The sequence below is a fragment of the Bubalus kerabau genome, chromosome 1 (assembly GCF_029407905.1).
Source record: "Bubalus kerabau isolate K-KA32 ecotype Philippines breed swamp buffalo chromosome 1, PCC_UOA_SB_1v2, whole genome shotgun sequence".
Classification (NCBI taxonomy): domain Eukaryota; kingdom Metazoa; phylum Chordata; class Mammalia; order Artiodactyla; family Bovidae; genus Bubalus; species Bubalus kerabau.
Genome location: NC_073624.1, coordinates 129249072 through 129274706, shown reverse-complemented (window position 1 = coordinate 129274706; position 25635 = coordinate 129249072). Strand labels below are relative to the sequence as shown.

The following is a 25635-nucleotide window of genomic DNA, read 5'->3' as shown; positions in this document are numbered from 1 at the left end:
GTCGGACATGACTGAATTGACTTAGCAGCCCTAAAGAAGGAAAAGTTCCATTCACAATGATTTGATGTTGATACATCAAAAGTCTTCTGTTGTTGTTCAGTCACTAAGTCCAATTCTTTTTTGACCCCATGGACTGTAGCCTGCCAGGCTCCTCTGTCCGTGGAATTTCCCAGGGAAGGATACTGGAGTGAGTTGCCGTTTCCTTCTCCAGGGGGTCTTCCTGACTCAGGGATTGAACCCACAGCTCCTGCATTGGCAGGTGGATTCTTTACTACTGAGCTTCCAGGGAAGTTCCATAAGTCTTCTATAAAATGTTAAATACCATAGCTATGAGGGGACACATGTAACAGTCACTTGAAGGGCACATGAAAGTTCGTGGTTGTTATATTTCTATTACATTGTCCAGATTCGTTTTAAAATGTGAAGTAGTTCTGGACAACATCCTTGTTAACAAGTATACTATAAGTATGTTCATGAGACCACTGTTCTGGCTTAGGATGGGAGTCATTCTATGTGATTGCTTCACAAGAAAAATCAGCTCTGCATTCCATGCCTTTGTTGTTGTTCAGTTACAGATGTCATGGTCTTGTCCCACCCTAATCAGGAAGAAGATAATCAGTGTGACTTCATCTTCAGCTCTTCCTGAGACGGGGATGGTACTCAGAAAGACCTTGATTAAAATTCCAGTCCATATGCTCCATGTGGTGGTGGATTTTAGGAAATTATTCAGCCTGTTCCATTCAGTCACTCAGTCGTGTCCGACTCTTTGCAACCCCATGGATTGCATCACGCCAGGCTTCCCTGTCTATCACCAACTCCCAGAGTTTGCTCAAATTCATGTCCATCAAGTTGGTGACACCATCCAACCATTTTATCCTCTGTCGTCCCCTTCTCCTCCCACCTTCAATCTTTCCCAGCATCAGGGTCTTTTCCAATCAGTCAGTTCTTCTCATCAGATGGCCAAAGTACTGGAGTTTCAGCTTCAGCATCAGTCCTTCCAATGAATATTCAGGACTGATTTCCTTTAGGATTGACTGGTTGGATCTCCTTGCAGTCCAAGGGATTCTCAAGAGTCTTCTCCAACACCACAGCTCCAAAGCATCAGTTCTTTGGCACAAGTTTTCTTTATGGTCCATCTCTCGCATCCATACATGATGACTGGAAAAACCATAGCTTTGACTAGATGGACCTTTGTTGGCAAAGTAATGTCTCTGCTTTTTAATATTCTGTCTAGGTTGGTCATTGCTTTTCTTCCAAGGAGCAAGCATCTTTTAATTTCATGGCTGCAGTTACCATCTGCAGTGGTTTGGGAGCCCAAGAAAATAAAGTCTGTCACTGTTTCCATTGTTTCCCCATCTATTTGCCATGAACTGATGGGACCAGATGCCACAATCTTTGTTTCTTTGAATGTTGAGTTTTAAGCTAGCTTTTTCACTCTCCTCTTTGACTTTTGTCAAGAGATTCTTTAGTTCCTCTTCACTTTCTGCTGTGAGGGTGGTGTCATCTGCATATCTGAGGTTGTTGATAGCTCTCCTGGCAGTCTTGATTCCAGCTTGTGCTTCATCCAGCCTGCCATTTCACATGATGTGCTCTGCATATAAGTTAAATAAGCAGGGTGACAATATACAGCTTTGACGTACTCCTTTCCCAGTTTGGAACTAGTCTGTTGTTCCATGTCTGGATCTAACTGTTGCTTCTTGACCTGCTTAGAGATTTCTCAGGAAATTATTAGAAGAAATGAAGTAGCCCTCATAGTCAACAAAACTCAGCCTGTGAGCCTCAGTTAACTCCTGTGTAAAATGGGATGACTGTCTCTATGTGCCTCTTAGAAGTTGTAAACAAAATTAATCCTGTACCCATTTTGCTTTCCGTCTTTGTATTTTTTAAAATTTATTGTTAATTGGAGGCTAATTGCTATACAAGGTTTTGCTGTTTTCTGTCAAACAACAACATGAATCAGCTATAAGTGTATATATATGTGTGTCCTCTCCCTCTTGACTTTGTTTTTTTTTAAATTTGGCCACATTGCATGGCATTTGGGATCTTAGTTCACTGACCAGAGATGGAATCTGGGGTCTTCTATGTTGGAACCATGGTGTCTTAACTACTGGACTGCCAGGGACATCCCTTCTTCCTTGTATTTTTATCTGCTGTCATTTAACTTTTACTTCAGGTAAATCTAGACATGTTTTATGTTTCCTTGCAACCAACCTGAAATCATTTCTGAAATGGCAGGACACAACCATAGCAACCCACGAAAGAACACATGTGAGACCACGGAGCGTCAGATCCACAGCCACCGTGCTGTGAAATGCTCTGTAAATGCTGGTCCTCACCTCCAGACGCTATGGTTATTTTGAGGCTTTAGCCAGTCCCAGAGCTTGGGTTCTGTTCTCTGAGCATCAAAGCTGCCTTAGTGGAAAGAGTGAGATCTCCCAAGTGCCGTTCTTTTGTGGTTTATCGAACAACAGAATAGATGAGATCAAAATATTTCAGCTAGTCTCAGTGAGCTCTCATGGGTCTTACTTTGTTATTCTGCAGCCCCTTCCTGGGTCTGTAATATAGAAGGGAAACTAGCTGGACCTTCGGAATTACAGAATACCCCCTGTGCTGTCTACAGGGAGGGAGTCCTCTGCTACTCCTCTGGAGCAGACCTTGTATCTCACTCAGCACCCTTGTGAGCGTCATCAGCCACAGTAGTGGGCTCTGACTGCACTAGGTCTGCTCCTCGTGGCATCAGCCAAATACCCCATACACCTGGATATACCTGCTGATCCTGAAGCACACGCATCCTTGCTCCACCTGTGCCATCCTTTAACAGTTTGAAGGAAGCTTTCCTTCCCTTCTCAGCCCTCTGCTTCAGGCTAAACCATCCTCTCTGTTCTTGGTGTGAGATGGTCTAGCCCTGGAGCATCTCAGCTGCCTTCATCCAGATGTTTCCTGAGATTTCCCTGTCCACGCCCTCCGTAGCAGATACCTCCAGGTGTCACCCACTCAGTTCACAGTAAAGGGACCTGTTACTTCCTCTAAGTCCTATGTTCTGCTCTCACTTATGCTTCTTAAAATCTTGTTGTTCATTCACTAAGTTGTGTCTGACTCTTTGCAACCCCATGGACTGCAGCACTCCAGGCTTCCGTCCCTCACTGTCTCCCGAAGTCTGCTCAAACTCACGTCTGAGTTGGTGATGCCATCCAACCATCTCCTCCTCTGTCGTCCCTTTCTCCTCCTGCCCTGAATCTTTCCCAGCATCAGGTTCTTTTCCAATGAGTCAGCTCTTTACATCAGGTGACCAAAGTATGGGAGCTTCAGCATCTGAAAATCTAAACCTCCTCAATTATTTTGCTAAAGTATTGGGAGATCAGCCCTGGGATTTCTTTGGAGGGAATGACGCTGAAGCTGAAACTCCAGTATTTTGGCCACCTCATGCGAAGAGCTGACTCATTGGAAAAGACTCTGATGCTGGGAGGGATTGAGGGCAGGAGGAGAAGGGGATGCCAGAGGATGAGATGGCTGGATGGCATCACTGACTCGATGGACTTGAGTCTGAGTGAACTCTGGGAGTTTGTGATGGACAGGGAGGCCTGGCATGCTGCGATTCATGTGTTCGCAAACAGTCGGACACGACTGAGCGACTGAACTGAACTGAACTGAAAGTATTGCCAAGCCAAGTCTTCATCAGCCCACTCTTATGTGTATATGTTTTACTGAAAGGCAGAAATTTCCATTTCCTCTATCTACTCTCGACTTCTTGGCTTCAACTCAACATTCCAATCCACACAGGTCAATATGTCCATTGTCATTCATCATCTCCCCAGCCCCTTTGCTTGTACTGTCTGCAGATGGGTTTGCCTGTCATCATCTGGGTCTTCATTCATGGTTTGTTAATGATGATGAGCTGGACAGAGTCATGGATGCCTGACGTGGTTAAAGCAGTCAAAAAAGAAACTCTTAACTTTACACTTTATTTTCTAATTTTTTCAGAACGAAGGGATTTTGCTGGATTTTCTCTTCCTAGCAAGCTGTTTTAAGGGTGGTTTGTAAGATCATCATGCAAAGCAGTAAACATCTCAAAAGGCATTTTGTTTTTCTGTTTTAAACATTTTTTATTTTATATTGGGATGTGCTGCTGCTGCTGCTCAGTCACTTTAGTCATGTCTGACTCTTTTATGACCCCATGGAATGTAGCCCGCCAGGCTCCTCTGTCCATGGCATTTCTCCGGAAAGAATACTGGAGTGAGTTGCCATGCCCTCCTCCAGGGGATCTTCCCAACCTAGGGACTGAACTCACATCTCTTGTGTCTCCTTCATTGCAGGCGGGTTCTTTACCACTGGGCCACTGGGGAAGCCCCTGTTGGGATATAGCTGATTAACAAACAATGTTGTGATAGTTTCAAGTGAAGAGTGAAAGGACTCAGTCATACAAACACATGCATCCATTTCCCCCAAACCCCCGCTTCCCTCCAGGCTGCTGCAGAACACTGAGCAGAGTTCCATGTGCTGTGCAGTAGGTCCTTACTGGTTATCCATTTTAAATATAGCACTGTGTGCATGTCTGTTCCAAACTTCTTGACTATCCCTTCCTTCTATCCACCCTCCCTGGTTCATTCTCTAAGTTCATTTTCTAAAAGTCTGCAAGTCTTTCTTTTTTGTAAGTTCATTTGTATCATTTTTTTTTAAGATTCCACATATAAGGACTATGATATTTCTCTCAAAAGACATTTTTTAAGTGTAAAGCTGGAAGCTTATATGGCTTATGGGTTAATAGTAAAATGCAGCATTATATAATTCAAGTCTGCAGTTCTTCCAGAAAGGGATTTACATATTTCAACTTGTAATGAGGCTACCCCACAATTTATTTGGATGTGTTTTAAAAGGGCTTCCCACATAGCACCAGTGGTAAAGAACCTGTCTGTCAATGCAGGAAACATAAGAGGTGTGGATTTGATCCCTGGGTCGAAAAGATTCCCTGGAAGAGGACATGGCAACCCACTCCAGTATTCTTGCCTGGAGAATTCCGTGGACAGAGGAGCCTGGCAGGCTACAGTCCATGGGGTTGCAGAGAGTTGAACATAATTGAAGCAACTTAGCACAAATGTTTTATAAAGCACTCGGACACAGTTGCTGTGGGGTTAAAGTCCTGAAGCTCCCTTATCAGATGTCTTAGGGCATTAGCGCTCTTGAACGCATACCTAGGAGTGTGTTGGGCGCTGGACGCACACCTACTAAAGCAGTGGAAACAGCAAAGCAGCAGTAGCAGCGATGGGAGTGGGCCTCACCTTTCTGCATGTAATGGCCACCTGCTCACTTTCTCAAATACATTCATTCCTGTCCTGTCACCTGCTCTGGAAGTAGGATTTCATTTTTCTCATTTCACAGATCAGAAAAAGGAAAGTCAGGACAGTGAAATAAATTGCCCAAGGTCACAGAACAAGTCAGTGGCCAAACCAAGATATGAAATCAGGTCTGGCCTTATTTCAGGCCCTGAGCATTTCCCATTATGAAATAAAGCTTCTCAAAATGCCTTCCACACCAAAAACAAAAAACAAACAAGCAACAAGAAACCCCAAACTAAAGCCAGTGACTACCAGTTAAACCATTTTCTCTTGACTCAAGAGGTGCAGTCCCAAAAGCCTGTCTAGAAGGGGTGGGCCTCATTCCGGGAAGGCCTTCTCTGGGTCTCCCTTTCCTGAAAGGCCCTCTCTGGGTCCCCAAGCGAGCCCTGTGCGGCCCCTCCCCATGGGGTCAGTACCAGCTGCTGCAGAGGTCGGTGGCTGTGTCCCCTGTCACCTCCACAGAAGCAGATGTTGGTCCCACACCTCTCCTCTGCCCTCAGGCAGGCCCAAACTGACCTGAGTCAGAACACAACTTGCCTAAGTGTGTGCTTGCTCATTTGCTTCAGTTGTGTCTGACTCTTTGTGACCCCAGGGACTGTAGCCTACCAAGCCCCTCTGTCCATGAGAATGTCCAGGCAAGAATATTGGAGTGGGTTGCCATGCCCTCCTCTAAGGGATCTTCCCAACCCAAGGATTGAACCCACGTCTCCTGCAGCTCCTACACTGCAGGAGGATTCTTTACCACTGAGCCACTGGAAAAGCCCGACTTGCCCAAGGCTGGATCACTGGAGCCTCGCAGCTCAGGTGCTTGGACCCCCCTCCTCAGGCTGCGTGAGAGGTGGTGAGTGGCCACCTGGCCAGATCTGGACCATCGCCCATCGCTGGGAGGTTCATTTTTCCCTGTTGCCACGGGACCTTGTGATGCTCCCGCGTCCCTGAGCTGGGCGCCTCAGTGCTCCTTCCAGAGGCCCTGATCAGGAGCTGCAGTTCCGCCTGATTCTTAGGAGCCCTGGATCCCATGCAGGAAGGTGAAGGGGTGCCCCCTCGGGTACAGCCTGCTGCCTCCAGGACTGCCAGAACCAGCGATGGGAGCCTCTCCCATGGGACACCCAGAACCACCAATGATGTGAGGCACTGGGGCGCACTGGTTCCAGACCATGCCAGGTGGGTAGATGTGACTTCAGAGCAGGATTGAAGCCTGAGGTACCCTCATGAGTTCACCTGAGGTCCTGAATAAAAGCTCAAGTCCAGAAAGGGTTGTTGTTATTCAGTCGCTCAGTCATGTCTGACTCTTTGTGACCCCATGGACTGCAGCACACCAGGCTTCCCTGTCCCTTCATTATCTCCCAGAGTTTACTCAAACTCATGTCTGTTGAGTCAGTGATGCCATCCAACCATCTCATCCTCTGTCACCCTCTTTCACTGTTTCCCAGCATCAAGGTCTTTTCCAGTGAATTGGCTCTTCACATCAGGTGGCCAAAGTATTGGAGCTGCAGCTTCAGCATCAGTCCTTCTAGTGAATATTCAGGATTGATTTCCTTTAGGATAGACTGGTTGGGTCTCCTTGCAGTCTAAGGGACTCTCAAGAGTCTTCTCCAACACCACAGTTTAAAAGCATCAATTCTTCAGGGCTTAGCCTTCTTTATGGTCCAACTCTCACATCCATACACAGCCACTGGCAAACCATAGCTTTGACTATATGGGCCTTTGTCGGCAAAGTGATGTCTCTGCTTTTTAACATGCTGTCTATGTTTGGCATACCTTTCCTTCCAAGGAGCATGTCCAACTCTTGTGACCCCATAGACTGTAGCCTGTCAGGCTTCTCTGGCCATGGGATTGCCCAGGCAAGAATACTGAAGTGGGTTGCTGTTTCCTTCTCCAGAGGTCCAAGGATCAAGTGTCTTCTAATTTCCCAGAAAGGGAGTCAGACTAATTAATTCAGAGGCAATTTTCTTTTTAAACAGGCAATTTGAGAAACTCCTGTCTGCAGCCTTCAGTGCCCTTAGCTCTCTGGAGTCTCCAGTAACTTGATAGGCTTGTGAGAGGAATCAGGAAACACCCTCACTTTTATTGGGAGCTAATGATAGGTCTTTGGGAATCCTCCCCCTAGAAGGAATTCAAAGTCTGATGCATATAGACATCTGGGTGTTTTGAGCCATTTAGAAATGTTTGAGAGTCACTTTGAGGTTCCATACGGGTGTCTGTTGCTAAAGGATGCGTGTTTTGGGATTAGCATGGTTTAAGCCATGTCTGAGGAGGCAGTGCATCCTGGGACTTACAAGGATAGGCAGGGTGGGAAACTGGACTAAGTCTCGAACTTTCCGAAAGTGATAGAAGTGAGGATAAGCCAGCAATAAACATTCTCAGTTATGTATAATGAACTGGAGGTGTCAAGACAGACTGAAGAGCCAAAGGAGCTCAGAGTTTAGTATCAGTAAACCTCAGCCAGGTTCCTGGGGATACATGAGTTGAGTCTGTGGACATGTATCCTGACTCATGTTTCATTCCATTTTAGTAGAACCTATTTCTGCGTAAATACTGTCCTGGACTTCAGGCCACAGGTAAGCAAGAAACAGATGAGCAAGTGAAACTGTGGCCAAAAAAGACAATAGAAAAACAAGGTGTGAAACCCAGAGTCCTGGAGATGGATTGTTTCTGCCTGGCCTGAGTGAGCTCTGGGACTTTAGGGTGTGCCAAGCCTTCAGGAGAGGAGAATCCTATTTCCCACTGGACTTGGTGGTGTAGAATGAAAGGTTAATGCTTCTGGCAGCCTTTTTGTCCCCATGAGGTGTGAACTGACCTGAAAACACAGCAAACAGGCAGGGCTGAGGGACGTGAAGAATGATTCCTGATGACACCATCCACTCTAGCCCCTGAGTCCAGCTGGGCTCCATTGACCTTTCAGCTATGTAAGTCAATGCGTTTCAGATTTTTCTTAAGCCATTTCCAGTTGGATTTCCTATCACCTGAAATCTAAACACTCATAATAAAAGCGAGTAATAGCTTTAATCAAAAGGATCTTTCCCTCACCATTTTTTTAGGGGAATGACAGCACAAAGGTAAAATCTTTAGACTGTAAGTCTTTGAGTCTAGTCTACAATTGCAGGGAAGGGTGGACTGGCAGAAAGGAGTCTGAGCCTTCTCCGCTCTCTGGCTGATACATCCTGTGTCTTATCAGAACTTCCACATCTCTTCTCTGCCTTGCATTTTCTCAACCGGAATCCCAGTATCTGTGTCTGAATGATGTTACGTCTGAGACACTAAATGATGAACTTGGCCCCATCCAGCTGTTTTGCTGACAGATGAGAAAGCTTGCACACCATGTACCCAGGGGTAAGGTTTGACACTTCAGGTGTGGTGAAGAGCGATTATGCAAATGAATTCCAGAAGGATGATGCTTTTGAGGAACTCCAGAGCATTGAATTTCTCAAATAGCACAGGTTTGAGCTTATTATTCATTGTGCTGCAGTGCATAATTTTACCCAGAGTCCTGTTCCACCCTGCTGAGCAGTTAGAAAATCTGGAAGGTGCGGAGCAGTGAAGTTGACTGGGCGCCTGCGGGAAGCCCTCCACCTACCCACCTGCTCCCCGGCAGTCTGGTGCTGCTGACGCAACATATCAAGGTCACCCGGGAGTCAAGGTCACCCAGGAGCAAGGCTGTGTGTCTTGCGTCTGCAGGGAGTGTCAGCCTAGCACAGCATACAGGCAGAGCCCTTCTCAGGCCTGGCAGCTTTTCCAGCTTTCAGGCATGTGTTGGAGATGGAATTGATTGATTCTAAACAAAGGAAGGCAGAAGTCCTCAGCTTTTGCCTCTCAGACCTTTTTACTGCAGGGCTCAAGTGTTGCTGGCTTAGGAGATTTATTGGGCAGATGGAGGTATTTGCACAGTTGAGGGTTCATTCCCCAATGCCAAGAACCCTGAGCCCTTTCAAAGTTCTCTGTGATCAGGCAGGCATGCTACTGGCCACACTGTCCCCATCAGTGACACAGTTGGCTAAGGGATGGCCACTCTGGGTCCTGGGGGACTTTTGCATTTGGAACTCTAGGTTCAAACTCACTCCTTAATATTGCAGTCATGGGGGCCACGGGTAGAAGACTCTTTAATTTTGTAACTGTCAACCGAAAAGAAAGCACAGCCAAAAAGTTGAGGATTATGTTTTATTCCAAGGACTTGCTGAAGCCTGAAAGCCCCGGAGACAGCCTCTCAAAAGCTCTGAGGAACTACTTAGAAGAGGTAAGGGAGGAATCAGGGTATATAGTTTTGCAACATAGACCAGGTAGTCCCAGAGCATCAAATGATTACTGTTAATTAGAGAAAATCAGACATCTCAAGGAATTTAGCACTTTTCTATGTATGGGCAGATGCAAGAGTCTGGGCTCATTGAAATGATTCCTTTGACACTCACGTCAGCTATCTGGAGCCAGCATCCTGTGTTTTCCCATCCTGAGTCCCCTCGGAGGGAACCATTGTTGTTTTTTGTTGTTTATTTGCTAAGTCATGTCCAACTCTTTTGCAATTCCATGGACTGTGGCCCATCAGGTTCCTCTGTCCATGGGATTTTCCAGGCAAGAATACTGGAGTGGGTCACCATTCCCTTCTCCAGGGGATCTTCCTGACCCAGGGATCAAACCTGCATCTCCTGCATTGGCAGACACATTGTCTACCACTGGGCCACGGAAAGCCGCAGGGTACACCGTTGGGTGGCCCTAGCACACGGCATGATGGCTGCAGCATCTTTTGTCTGCTGATATGGCAGGCAACATTCATCATCCACAATACTCTGAGCAGACGTCCAAGACTGACTGTAGTCCCTGTTTATTGAAGGCTAAGAACTGTCCCAGACTTCACATATGGTTGCTCTTTCACGGTTTATGATACAATTGGCTGATTAATGAAATTAATGCATTATGTGAACATAGGAAGCCATGCTCTTTTTTTCTTGTCACTTTGAAAGCATTCTGCCGTCACCACCACTAGGGTTTATAATGCTCTTTCATGTCTCAGTTACTGTTTGTCTCTCTGTCTGTAAACACAATTAAGTAGATGGATGCTCCCCATCAAGCTGGTTTAAATGAAAAATGACCAATAATGGAAAAATAATCCCATATGTGAGAACTAGTAAAAATGTTACCTGATAAGAATAATGGCAATTTAATGTATTATATTCTTTTTCTGCTTTGTCTTGTCTAATTAAGCTACATATTTTGGTGTTTGTGTGGTTGGAGCTTAATTTCCTAGAGACTGGGGAAGCTTTGGAGAGAGGAATACTTTGAGGTTTGAGAGAAGAGAAAGTTCTTAGTGGATTTTAAAGAACACTGTATTATTTTTGTTGTTCAGTTGCTAAGTAGTGTCCAGTTCTTTGTGATACCATGTGCTATAGCACACCAGGATCCTCTGTCCTCTGTTATCTCCTGGAGTTTGCTCAAATTCATGTCCATAGAGTCAGTGATGCTATCTAACCATCTCATCCTCTGCCGTCCCCTTTTCCTTTTGCTTTCAGTCTTTCCCAGCATCAGGGTCTTTTCCAATAAGTCAGCTATTCTCATCAGGTGGCCAAAGTGTTAGAGCTTCCAAACAATACAGGAAGTATTGTTTGCGTAGAGAATGAAATTTTTAAAAATCTCTAATTTTAAGAGTAGTCCACAATGAACGAACACTAGCTTTCTCGTTAAAGTTATCCAGGATAAAGCCTTCTGAGGAGGTTTTTCTTGTCATTGTCAAAGACACTGCCTGGGGGGAAAGCTGGGGAGACGGAGGACAATTGGAGGAGGTGAATGATCTCATTTCCTGTTGTCTATAATGCCTGTGCTCTTAGAGCCAGGATTCAATACAGTTTTAGTATTTAAAATCAAATTTGAAAAAACATATTAGGATTAAAAAATTACTGTTCTTTTTTTTCCCCATAAAAGAAATCTATACCCAGATGTACTGATGCAGTGATATAAAAACTATTTCCTATTTATCCATTGTCCCTCCTAATTCCCTTGGGTGACAGGCCTGTTACAAGGTTAAGTGATTCTTTGTTTAGTTTTGCAGTAGACAGTCAGAAGAAGGGCTCTATATTTCAGTTGCATATCAAAAGTGCTGTTTTTTTTTTAGTTGCCATTTTGTGCACTCAGAACACTGAAGGTCAGAAGAATTATGGGAGTCTTTCTACATCTCTCAAGTAATTTAATAAATCATAAGCCAAGTTACAAACAGAAATCAGATTTATCAACTTAAATTTTCAGTCTTATTCTTAGGGTTCCCCTGCCTTATTGTTTTTGTATAATGTTTCCAGGCCAAATTATTTTTCATAAGGTATGCCATCACTGCAAATGCAAGCATGAAAAGTCAAGCCTGCCTTGTTATTGTTGTTTAGTCAGTAAGTTGTGTCCGACCATTTCCAGCCCCATGGACTATAGCCCACCAGGCTCCTCTGTCCATGGAGTTTCCTAGGCAAGAATGCTGGAGCAGGTTGCCATTTCCTACTCCAGGGGATCTTTCCCACCAGGACTGAACCCGAGTCTCCTACATGGCAGGAGGATTGTCTACTGCTGAGCTGCCAGGGAAGCCCCACAAAGCTGCATATGACTACTTTATTTATCATTTTAGTCAGGGTAACTGATTTGGCAAGGTGTCTTATGGTGATTATAGAATCAGGAGCACCATTTTAGTTAAACTTGGTTTTGTAACAGGTTTGAAGATTGAGCATGGGTCAGGTAAAATGTTATATATTAGGAGTGAATGAAATAACAAAGGAAAAATGAAGTCCATCTCAGCAGAAAAAGGAGCTGGTGTGATTTTATTAAGTGCCACGTCCCTCGAGGACAAAACAGCACCGTGTCTGAACAGGCTTCATGTTTGGAGAGCGTGTCTTCTGGATTTGCTATCTCTCTTGAGACGTGTGGCCGTGAAAACAGGAGGGTCTGGAGGTAATTTGTCAGGGCTGTGCATGTCACTGCAAAATCCTGCAATCTCATTGCCAACAGTTGGCATTTCTTTTTTCTGTGTGCTCACCTTGATTCAAATTCTGTACATATCAGTGGTCACTAATAAAAAAATAAATGTGTCTTCATCCCCAGGAGAAATATCATCCAGAACTCTAAGTAAAACACTGTCAAATTGGGCCTCTTTTTACCAAGAGGCTATTGTACCCAGAAGTCAAAACCTTAAGTCAGTCATGTTACTCTTGGGGAAACAAAACCAGCAGCACCCTGATCATTTAATACTTAGGAATCCCTTGTAATCTCTTGCATCTCCATCTATTCAGTTGCCCATTTAGACCCAACCACATGCAACTAGAAATTTTTATTACTGTTTTGATTAGTTGCATTTGCAGAAACACTTTCATCCCCTAAATATTTATGACTTACTAGTGAATAAATAGTTGGACTTCATATCCCATAGTTGAAATGTTGGAGAGTCTTGGATTTTTCTGACTGAAACGAGAGAAGTGATCCTAATTTGCAATGCAAGCAAGTTAAGGTGAGAGATGAGAATCACACATGAATGCATTATAGTCACATATAGAATTCAGGCCTGCTACTAGCTATTGAGTTTTTATTTTTTTTATGTATCAGTTCAGTTCAGTTCAGTCACTCAGTCATGTCTGACTCTCCATGACCCCATGAATTACAGCACGCCAGGCCTCCCTGTCCATCACCAACTCCCGGAACTCACTCAAACTCATGTCCATCAAGTTGGTGATGCCATCCAGCCATCTCATCCTCTGTCGTCCCATTCTCTGCCTGCCCCCAATCCCTCCCAGCATCAGAGTCTTTTCCAATGAGTCAACTCTTCGCATGAGGTGGCCAAAGTATTGGAGTTTCAGCTTTAGCATCAGTCTTTCCAATGAACACCCAGGACTGATCTCCTTTAGAATGGACTGGTTGGATCTCCTTGCAGTCCAAGGGACTCTCAAGAGTCTTCTCTAACACCACAGTTCAAAAGCATCAATTCTTCGGCATTCAGCTTTCTTCACAGTCCAACTCTAACATCCATACACGACCACTGGAAAAACCATAGTCTTGACTAGACAGACCTTTGTTGGGAAAGTAATGTCTCTGCTTTTGAATATGCTATCTAGGTTGGTCATAACTTTCCTTCCAAGGAGTAAGCGTCTTTTAATTTCATGGCTGCAATCACCATCTGCAGTGATTTTGGAGCCCCCAAAATAAAGTCTGACACTGTTTCCACTGTTTCCCCATGTATTTCCCAGGAAGTGATGGGACCAGATGCCATGATCTTCGTTTTCTGAATATTGAGCTTTAAGCCAACTTTTTCACTCTCCTCTTTCACTTTCATCAAGAGGCTTTTTAGTTTCTCTTCACTTTCTGCCATAAGGGTGGTGTCATCTGCATATCTGTTATTGATATTCCTCCCAGCAATCTTGATTCCAGCGTGTGCTTCATCCAGCCCAGCATTTCTCGTGATGTACTCTGCATATAAGTTAAATATGCAGGGTGACAATATACAGCCTTGACATATTCCTTTTCCTATTTGGAACCAGTCTGTTGTTCCATGTCCAGTTTGAACTGTTGCTTCCTGACCTGCATACAGATTTCTCAAGAGGAAGTTCAGGTGGTCTGGTATTCCCATCTCTTTCAGAATTTTCCACAGTTTATTGTGATCCACACAGTCAAAGGCTTTGGCATAGTCAATAAAGCAGAAATAGATGTTTTTCTGGAACTCTCTTGCTTTTTCCATGATCCACTATCACTTTTTTAGAAAAAGTTTTTCATTTTGTATTGCGATATAACCGATTAACAATATTGTGATAGTTTCAGGTGAAGAGCAAAGGACTCAGCTATACGTATACATGTGTATGGAGATTTTTAAAATTAAACTTTTTTTTAAAGCTAAAGTATAAATTTACATGGGGTTGAAAGAAATATTAAAAAGAGATCTCCCCATATACCTTTTATTCAATTTACATGTGTTAACATCTTGCACCACTATCACTGGGATATTGATGTTGGTCCAGTTGAGATAGTGACCATGTCCACCCACACAGAGATCTCTGCTGCTGCCTTTTTATACTCAAAACACACTCTTCCGTTCTGCAGCTCACCATTTCTTAACTCCTATAATCATTGATCTGTTCTCTAACTCTAATTTTGTTATTTCAAGAATTTTATATGAATGGAATCCTACTACAATTAACTTCATGGGATTGGCTGTTTTCACTCAACCATAGTTCACTGAGGATTCATCCAGATCATAGTATGTCAATAACTAATTGCTAAGCAGTATCTCATAGTATGGGCTTCCCTGGTGGCTCAGAGGATAAAGCGTCTGCCTGCAAAGCAGAAGACCCAGGTTCGATCCCTGGGTTGGGAAGATCCCTGGAGAAGGAAATGGTGACCCACTCCAGTATTCCTGCCTGGAGAATCCCATGAACAAAGGAGCCTGGCGGGCTACAGTCCACAGGGTCGCAAAGAGTCGGACATGACTGAATGACTTCACACACACACACATCTCATAGTATGGGCTTCCCTGGTGGCTCAGACAGTAAAGAATTTGCCTGCAATGCAGAACACCTGGGTTTGATCCCTGGGTTAGGAAGAACCCCTGGAGGATGGCATGGCAACCCTCTCCAGTATTCTTGTCTGGAGAATCCCCATAGACAAAGGAGCCTGGCGGGCTACAGTCCATGGGGTCTCAAAGAGTCAGACATGACTGAGCGACTAAGTACAGCACAGCACATCTCATAGTGTGGGAACGACAGTCTGCCTAGCAACTCAGTCATTAAGGGACACCTTTTGGTCCAACTCACATCTGTACATGACTACTGTACATGACTATAGCTTTGACTATACAGACCTTTGTTGGCAAAATGATATCTCTGCTTTTTAATATGCCTTCTAGGTTTGTCATAGCTTTTCTTCCAAGGAGCAGTAGTGAAGGACAGGGAAGCCTGGCTTGCTGCAGTTCATGGGGTTGCAAAGAGTTGGACACAACTTAGTGACTGAACAGCAGAGGGGCATCTGGGTTGCTTCCAGATTTTGGCTTTTATGAATAAAGCTGCTAGGGGCATTGGTCTGTGGGGTTTTGGGTGAACATAAGTCTTCACTTCTCTGGCATAATTGGCCAGGAATATAATTGCTAGCTCATATGGTCGTTAGGCTCATATGGTTCATATGCTTGCTAGACAGTGTATTAAAAAGCAGAGACATCACTTTGCCAACCTGAGTCTGTAAAGTCAAATTTCCCGTTTTTCCAGTAGTCATGTACCGATGTGAGAGTTGGACCTTAATTAAAGAAGGCTGAGGGCCAAAGGATTGATCCTTTTGAATTATGATGCTAGAAAAGACTCTTGAGTCTCTTGGATTGCAAAGAGATGAAACCAGTCAATCCTAAAGGAAATCAACCATGAATTTTCATTGGAAGGACTGATGCTGAAGCTGAAGCTCTGATATTTTGGCCACCTGATGCAAAGAGCCAACTCATTGGAAAAGACCCTGATTCTGGGAAAGATTGAAGGCAAAAGGAGAAGAGGGTGGCAGAAGATGAGATGGTTAGTTAGCATCACTGACTTAATGGACATGAGTTTGAGCAAACTCCGGGAGATAGTGAAGGATCGAGGAATCTGGCATGCTGCAGTCCACAGGGTCGCAGAGTTGGAAACAATTTGGTGACTGCACAACAGAATGGTAATTTTTTAGAAAAGAACCTGCTGTACGTTTTTTCAGAGAAGTGATACCGTTTACATCCCCACCAGCAATGTGTAAGAGATCTAGTTTATGCATATCCTTGGCAATGTGTTGATATTTTCACTATTTCTTACTTTAGTCATTCTGCTGGGTGTATATAGTGATACCTCTTTGTGGTTTTAACCTACGGTTCTCTTATGAATTATGATATCGAACATCTTTTTCTGAGTTTATTTGTTGTCAATATGTCCTCGTCACAGAAATGTTTGTTCATGTCTCTGTTCATTTTCTTTTGCATTTCTTGTGGGGGTTTTGTTTGTTTGGGTTTCTTTGTTTTGTTTTTTACTGTTGAGTTTTGAGAGTTGTCTATATATTCTAAACACTTGTACTGTGTTGGATATGAGGTTTGAAGATATTTTCCCACAGTCTGTACCTGATTTTTTTGACCTTTTGGCAGAGTATTTTGCAAAGCAAAAGTTTTTCAAAAAACACTTTTGACATGTGCACATGGACAGATCTCCAGGATGGACCATGTATTAGGCCATAAAACAAACCTCAGTAAATTTAAAAGGATTGAAATTATATAACATATGTTCTCCAGCTACAATGGAGTGAAATTAGAAATTAACAGCAAGAGGAAATCTAGAAAATTCCCAAAGATGTATAAAAGAAAGTTACCTTAAACAACCTATGAGTCAGAAAACAAATCACAAGAGAAAATTTAGAAATATTTTGTAGTGAATGAAAAGGAGAGCACAGTATGTTAAAATGTATGGTATTGTCAACTTTAGAAAAGCGCAACATGAACGTCGCAAGTTAAGTTGTATTTGGGGCAAAATGAGGGCTGCAGCCCAGGAGACAGCACCTCAAATACCTCTGAGAACTGTTCCAAATATCATATATTAATGCATATATATGAAATCTAGAAAGATGGTACTGATGAGCCTGCTTGTGGGACAGCAATGAAGATGGAGGTATAGAGAACAGACTTCTGGACACGGTGGGAGGAGAGGGTGGGATGAATTCAGAGAGTAACACTGAAACATGTACATTACCATATGTAAAGTAGATAGTGGGAATTTGCTGTATGACGCCGGGAGCTCAAACCAGTGCTCTGTGACAACCTAGAGGGGTTGCGGGGGGAGAAGGAAGTTAAAGAGGGAGGGACATATGTGTACCTATGGCTGGTTCATGGTGATGTGTGGCAGAGACCAACATAATATTGTAAAGCAATTATCTTCCAATTAAAATAATTTTTTTTAATGTAGTGGAGAAGGACAGTATATATGTGATTTTGGTGAAGGAAGTGTATATACAATCAAGCACATGTTTCTTCAGAAGGTTTCTTCTAGTCATGAGAAACAGTCATCCCATGAAGGATTGCAGCGCTTTTCTAGATATGAGGAGACCAAAAATTGGGCTCATAAAATCAGCTCCTAAAAATATCTAACAATCTGAAGACCTGCCCTGCCAGTTCTGTCCCCCAGATCGCAGAGAGCCTCGCCTCTGCTCTCCACCTGCAAGGCCTCTCGGGGGTGTGCAAGGTCAGCAGTGCGGCGGCACACGAGGCATCCTCGTAGGGCCAGATGTGCTTAGTGGCTCGGTCGTGTTCGACGCTTTGCGACCCCATGGACTGTAGCCCGCCAGGCAAGTGCCCATAGTAAGGGCCAATTTGTAGTTGACAGTATGTAGCAAAAGCAGCGCTCAGAGAGAAATTCATAGCTGTCAATGCCTAAATTAAAAAAATAAGAAAAATCTCAAATCAATAAGCTAGTCTTCCATGTTAAGAAACTAGAAAAAAGGAGCCAACTAAACCAAAGTAAGCAGACAGAACAAATAATAAAAATTAAAATGATGAGAAATGAAATAGAGGATAGGAAAACAATAGAAAGAATAAATTAAACCAAAATTTGATTCTTTGAAAAGATTGACAAACGTTTACCAAGAATGACCAAGAGAAAAGAGACTCAAATTACTAAAATCACAGTTAAAAGTTGAGAACATTTCTATCAACATTACATAATTGAAAGAGAATTCTACAAACTACTGTGTATTGACAAATGAGATAAGCTAGCCAAACCAGAAGAATTCATAGAAATACACACACTACCAAAACTGACTGAAAAAGAAATAGATAATCTGAGTAAACCCATAACAATTAAAGGGAATTAATAGGTAATCAAAAACTCGCAACAAAGAAAAGCCCAGAATCGGTTAGCTTGACTCTTAAATTCTCTAAAATGATTAAAGAAGAATTACCATCAGTTCTTCTCAAATCTCCCCAAAAAAGAGTGGAGGAAGGAATAGTTCTTAAATCATTCTGTGGGGCCAGTATTACCCTGATACCAAAGCCAGACAAATTCATCGCAAGAAAGGACAACCTTAGACCGATATCCCGTATGAATATAAACATAAAAACCATTAAAAAATACTAACCCAAATGAAACTTGTGCATATATTCAACTTAAAATGTGACAGTGTCCTTCTGTTTAGTGTCTGACTGCCTTCTCATTGTCCAGATTTCTCCAATGCTGTCCTGCCCCATGAAGAGAATTACAGTCCATCCATCCTGGTTTCTCCATATGAGCAGATGCCCATCAAAGTTCTTACTCCAGCCAGTCACACTTCCTCATCAAAAATGGGGACTACTTCTCCCATAAATAGTCTATGTGAGCTGTCAAACCGGAACTTGAAACAGTGTAATCTAGTTTCTATTAAATTACTTAAGCTCCTCAGGTGAAGCCACATAGGAGACAAGGTGCTGGATTTAGATGAGGAGGTAGAAAGGCAAAGCTTGAAGGGAGGGAATGAGCTTTGCTGTTGGCATTCCATATTAACATAAGGGAGAGATGCTTCAGAGTGAGTCACCTTCTCTGGGAAGACCTATATCATATTACTGGACTCTTGGCTTGTGGCCCTTGGAACACTGTGACAAGCAGTGAGCCTTAACTTTGCCAGGCAAATACTAAGAGCATACACACCTAACCACTCCGGCATTTTGAACTTCTAAATCACTGCAGATGGTGACTGCAGCCATGAAATTAAAAGACACCTACTCCTTGGAAGAAAAGCTATGACCAACCTAGATAGCATATTCAAAAGCAGAGACATTACTTTCCAACAAAGGTCCATCTAGTCAAGGCTATGGTTTTTCCAGTGGTCATGTATGGATGTGAGAGTTGGACTGTGAAGAAAGCTGAGTGCCGAAGAATTGATGCTTTTGAACTGTGGTGTTGGAGAAGACTCTTCAGAGTCCCTTGGACTGCAAGGAGATCCAACCAGTCCATTTTGAAGGAGATCAGCCCTGAGATTTCTTTGGAAGGAATGATGCTAAAGCTGAAACTCCAATACTTTGGCCACCTCATGCGAAGAGTTGACTCATTGGAAAAGACTCTGATGCTGGGAGGGATTGGGGGCAGGAGGAGAAGGGGATGACAGAGGATGAGATGGCTGGATGGCATCACTGACTCGATGGATGTAAGTCTAAGTGAACTCCGGGAGTTGGTGATGGACAGTGAGGCCTGGTGTGCTGCGATTCATGGGGTCGCAAAGAGTCGGACACGACTGAGCAACTGAACTGAACCGAACTGAACTGAGATTGGGGAGTGAGTTGGAAGTCCCCACCAGGTGGCGCTAGTGGTAAAGAATCTGCTAGGTAGTGCAGGAGACACAAGAGATGTAGGTTTGATCCGTGGGTTGGGAAGATCCCCTGGGGTAGGAAATGGCAACACATTCCAGTATTCTTGCCTAGAAAATCTCATGGACAGAGGAGCCTGGCAGGCTACAGTCCATGCGGCCGCAGAGAGTCGGACATGACTGAGCAACTGACCAAACCACACACTGAGCAACAGAACAGAATGTTCCTGCAATAGGACCGTGAAGGCAGAAATCCAATTACTGAGCTAATTAGCACCTTTGAGAGGTAAGCACCAAATTTACAGGAGGAAAGCACTGGAGAAAACCTTGAATACCCAGTAAGGCTGACACTTGCCCTTCTTAGAGAGTCTGGTGGCGAGCCAGAGGCCCTCGGGGCACACAGGCAGCGTGGATTAGTTACTGCTGATCAGAATTGAGCCCTCTGCGTCCAAAGCCTTTTGCAGATAGCTTTTCATTTAACATAGTTTTAGAAAGTGTTTTAATTCCCTAAGGAGTTTGGTAAATGACTTTCTTTTGGCTCAATCTCACTTTAAAAATTGTTTATTCTGCTGCTGAAAATTCCATTTGTCCTAGGTCTTAAGGTGAAATTAAAATTCCATTCAGGGACTCACCATGCCGACATGGGATTACGGCCTTCATTAGAAAGAATTTTGTTGTTCGCTTTATTTTCTGCCACCTGGGCTCTTTTATTTTCAAAGCTGATCTGAGGGTATTTGCAAGGAAAAGGAAGCAGTAATAGAACAACGTGACCGTTTCGAGCTGTAACAGAATATCCCTTCTGTAAACTCATCCGGAGCGTCTAGTCTACAAAACTCCAACAGGATCCTGCCTAGATAGTTCTCATATATCTGAAACATGGTGTATCTAGATATGGTAAAGATGAGATGCTCATTATGTTCAAACTTGTATGGAACCCTCCAATCAGTGGTCTATTTCTAGTGAAAGCCCTTTATAGCATGCTGCTGCTGCTGCTAAGTCGCGTCAGTCGTGTCCAACTCTGTGCGACCCCATAGAGGGCAGCCCACCAGGCTCCCCCGTCCCTGGGATTCTCCAGGCAAGAACACTGGAGTGGGTTGCCATTTCCTTCTCCAATGCATGAAAGTGAAAAGTGAAAGTGAAGTCGCTCAGTCGTGTCCGACCCTCAGCGACCCCATGGACTGCAGCTTACCAGGCTCCTCCGTCCATGGGATTTTCCAGGCAAGAGTACTGGAGTGGGGTGCCATTGCCTTCTCCCTTAATGGCATAGGTTTAGCCTTATGAAATTTTTTTTTTTTTGCAATGATCAGGTGGGCTTTTATTTTTTATTTTAATTTTTTTTTATTTTTAAACTTTACAATATTGTGTTAGTTTTGCCAAATATCGAAATGAATCCGCCGCAGGTATACATGTGTTCCCCATCCTGAACCCTCCTCCCTCCCCATACCATCCCTCTGGGTCATCCCAGTGCACCAGCCCCAAGCATCCAGTATCGTGCATCGAACCTGGAGTGGTGACTCGTTTCATACATGATATTATACATATTTCAATGCCATTCTCCCAAATCTTCCCACCCTCTCCCTCTCCCACAGAGTCCGTAAGACTATTCTATACATCAGTGTATCTTTTGCTGTGTCGTACACAGGGTTAGGGCCCGAGAGTGGGCTCTTGTCTAACACTCAGAAATAAATTGTCTAAGGAGACACATGCTGACAAAGCAAGAGACTTCAGTGGGAGGGAGGGCACCGGGTGGGAACCCAGGAGGACTGCTCTGCCAAGTGGCTCACAGTCTCAGGTTTTATTGTGATGGAGTTAGTTTCCAGGTTTTCTCTGGCCAGTCATTCTGACTCAGGGTCCTTCCTGAGCCAAGATGGATGTTAGCAAGGAGGATTCTGGGAGGTTGGTAGGACATTTTGACCTTTCCTGAATTCTTCTGATTGGTGATGTCTTGTTAGTTCCGCATTCCTTACTAGGATCTCCTCTTGTAAGATACCTCACGCCAAGTAGTTACTATTGTGTTTGGCCAGAATGGGGCAGTTTCAGTCAGTGGTTCCCCTAACAAAATTGCCATTTTTTGTAGACCATAAACTGTTACATATCATTAGCTTCATGTGGTTGGTGTCATTTCAAAGAATGACAAGAACCCCACGCAGTGTCTGAAATAAGTCAAGGCTGGTCCAACATCGTCTCTCCAAGCAGGACAGACTGTTGCACGTATAAAGGGTTTGGGGGACATCTGAAGTTCAAGGGCAGATGAGTTTCAGATTCAGAAATGGAGTGATACCATCTGCAGGGCAGTCACCTGGGGAACCTGTTATGGATTGGTCACCCTCAAAAGTCTGCACTGAGCCTGTCCCTTGCTGGCTGACTTTCAGAAGCAAGCAGCCACTGTCAACTGGCTGCTTTACCAAAGCTATAAGTTGAGGTGAGTTGTCATAACTGAAAAGGTTTAAAACTGGTTCTGGTGGCAACTGGTTACTGTGGCTATAGACAATCCACCTTTTCCTAAGCTGCAAAGAGCTGTTTTTCATTCTTATGGTTCAACCTAAGACAAGTCTGTAAGAATGCAGCCAACGCTTGAAAGCAAGTGGTGGAGACCTGGACTACTTATCAAGAATGTTCTGGAATCAGTTTGAAAAGCAAGATAGCTATGTATGCAGTGCTCTCAAATACTGTCAGTGGGTGGTAGTCCATTAACAATTTCAATGCTTGCTTTTATTTTGTAGACTGGATGCTCAGAATTGATCAAGATGAAGGTCTATCTCCTGTACCTAAGTGCTAAACATCTCTTCCCTCTCTGTGTCTTCTGTACTTTTCCCGCCCTCTGACCCCTGTCTTCCTTCAGCCTTGTCAATGTAGAACCATAACTCTAATATGTGAGCTCCATCTCTCCTGGATTCCCACTCACACAGCTGATTCTGTGAGCCAGCTCTCATTTGCAGGGATCTAATCACAGCCTCTTACTCTTTCATGGCTCTTTCTAGTACAAGGCGCGTGGATAATTCCAACACAAGACTGGTGGTCCAAATTGAAAAGGATCCAGGTAAGAGGATATCTTCCTTCTCTTTTCTTTCTTTTTTTAATATTTTATTTTATTTATTTTTTGGCCATGCAGCATGTGGGATCTTAGTTCCCCAAGCAAGGATTGAACCCATCCCCCATGTGTTGGAAGCATGTAGTCTTAACCACTGGAGCCCCCCTGCCCAGGAAAGTCCCCTGTCTCTCGTTTAAGCTATCTATGTGTTGTGTAGATGGATTCCTTCAATCCAAAAAAGAAGAATTAAGTACTCACTGTTTTAAATCACTGTGGAGACAGTGCATGTCTTGGTAAATATGCTGATGGTAAAAATAAAACTGTGCAAATAGAACTGATCAAGTATCCTGATTTGGTTTAAAAATGGATTCCTCCATGATTTAGAACTGATTAGATCTCTTTTCAATATTGAATGACTGTTGATTACAACATTTTAGTTTGTATATGCTAAACATCAAATACAGACAGTAAACCTTGGTATTGGTATTCTGGCAAAAAAAAAAAAAAAAAAAAAATTCAGCATTATGTTGTCCTTAAAGGCAAGCCATTCCAGGATCCAGGGTCTGGATATCTTCAGAGTCTTTGTACAACATTAATCTATGGAAAGATTTATCTGCCATAGTAACAGGAAGTTACTTTTTTCTTCCTGTAATCTATTTCATTTTGAAGCATTCGACCTTTTTTCCCCTCATATCAGTATGCAAATTTAAACCACTCTCTATTTTTAATCCACCTCACTGTCTCCTCTGTGCCAAAAATATTGTCTAGGAAGAATTGTATCCTGCTTATTAGCTATATTTGAATTGCATATACATGATTAATTTGAAATCATAATTTGAAACTTGAAAATATCTGGAGAGGCTGGTTTATTTTTTGTTAAACTTTGTAGCAGCCCAATTTGAAGGGGGTGTGGTTGGAGTATAAATATCTCTAATGTGGAGCCATGGGATTCTAATTTTGCCGGGCCATTGACATTAGGCATTTAGACAGTTTCATAAGCACATTGTGCTTTTAGTTGTTCATAATTTTGTCTCATTTTAATCTAATTATACAGATGTGTGGTCAGTGTGTTCTAAGATCTCAACTTTTCATGGTTTATGTTGTTTTATTTGTACATCAAACAGTTTGAACTGTTACGCAAAAGTTAATTCTCTTGTTAAGGCTTTTTCTTTAAAAGTACCAGAGACTCAGAGTATCTATCTCCAATTAGCATCTCTGGATGCATGCTGCTTCATCAGAGAAAATGAATATCACTGCAGGTCAGGCAGGCTTAATCTGCATAGAAAATTAAGCATACTGATACCTTATTAGAGGACATGACATGACTCAGTCCATAGAACAGTTTGTTTCTTTCTATTAATCATAAATAGGTTATAAATGCACCTATTTCAGTTTGGCTTTTAACTGTCGTGAATGCCTAGCCCTGATATCCATAGTTTGAGAGTGTTATCTTGTAGATTTCTTAGCCGTGGATCAGTGCTCCTTCTTATGGGGGTGCGCTCGGGGCCAGTTGGCACCTTCCTGCACCCTCAATGATGCTCCAGTTCCCGAGGGTACAGAGCAGGAAAGCTCCATTCAGATCTTCACAGATCTTTATCGCCAACCTTTCTGAATCTCTGTCTCCACTCCAGAAGCTGGCCTAGAAGGGGTCCTTGAGCTTTGCTTTAGGCCTCTTCTCTTTGGGGCAACTCGATGCTTCTCTGACTTTCTGGAGGCAGAGTTTACTCCCCAGAGAAAAGATACTCCTAAAGTGAAAGCGCTGGTGACAAGTTTCCTCCCAGCCCCTCCCAGTGCTTCTCCCACTCCCAGGACCACAGGCCAGCCGGACTCCCCAGTTTACCCCGCCTTCTCAAAAAAGATTCTGTCGTCATCATGAGAGATCTGACAGAGGGAGTAAAAGGAGTCGGCCCAGCCAGGACGCGAAATGCATCATGAACCGCAGTTTCATGCCCCTGAATCACACTGGCCCTTTACTGGGAAGCAGGGTGTTCCCTCACTCCATCTCCTTTGCTGCATCCTTCCTTTTTTCTTCCCTTGATGTACTCATCCATTCGATCTGAATGGCTAAGTTTGAACAAACAAGCAACGGTCCTGGCAAGGGTGCAGAACAGCTAGAATTCTCAGTCCCTGCGACGGGTGCAGAATGGTCCAGCCTTTTTGGAGAACGGTAGTGCCACTCTTAGGGTTTGACTCAAGAGAAATGACAACATGTTCTTATGAACTTCTGCTCATGAATATCGTGAGTGGATTTACTCATATTCACCAGTACTGAAAACAACCCAAAGATCCTTCACCTATTGAATGGTTAAGCAAGCTGTAGTAACTACATATAAATGAAACAGAACAAATGACTGCTGTATACCGTGGTGTGGATGAGACACAGTGCAGCATTCCAAGTGGTGGCTATGTGACTGTAAGCATTTTTCTAAGATTCATAGAACTGGACACTAAAAAGGGCAAATTTTGCTCTCTGTAAATTATGCCTCAATAAATCTGAGTTTTATATACATATATAACTTAAAATGAGTAAATGGCATTGATATATAATAATCTTTATACTTGTATATAACATATAAAAGTGTATACTGCTGCTGCTGCTAAGTTGCTTTAGTCGTGTCCGACTCTGCGCGACCCCATAGACGGCAGCCCACCAGGCTCCCCCGTCTCTGGGATTCTCCAGGCAAGAACACTGGAGTGGGTTGCCATTTCCTTCTCCAATAATTATTTATATTGTAGACTACAGTTATATATGTATATATGCATATATATGTACTGTTTACACAATATATACTATGAATAATTATTTATATTATAGAATATATATATGTATATATATAAAACTTCCCTATAATTCAGATGGTAAAGAATCTGCCTGCAATGCAGAGGAACCTGGTGGGCTACAATCCATGGGGTCACAAAGAGTCGGACATGACTAAGTGATTTAAACACACACACACACACACACTACTATACACACACACACACACACTATTTATTGTC

General features: G+C 43.3%; 1 protein-coding gene and 1 non-coding gene across 2 annotated transcripts in view; both read left to right on the top strand.

The window, feature by feature from the left end:
- Positions 1-25635, top strand: part of PCNX2 (pecanex 2) — a 299231-nt gene that overhangs the window by 204371 nt on the left and 69225 nt on the right. The window contains exon 24 of the mRNA XM_055588352.1: positions 22586-22644. Within this exon, the coding sequence (XP_055444327.1) occupies positions 22586-22644 (59 nt within the window). The remainder of the gene's footprint in view (positions 1-22585; positions 22645-25635) is intronic.
- On the top strand, positions 14584-14655 carry TRNAC-GCA (transfer RNA cysteine (anticodon GCA)). Its single transcript has one exon. It is a non-coding gene; the product is annotated as a tRNA-Cys (tRNA).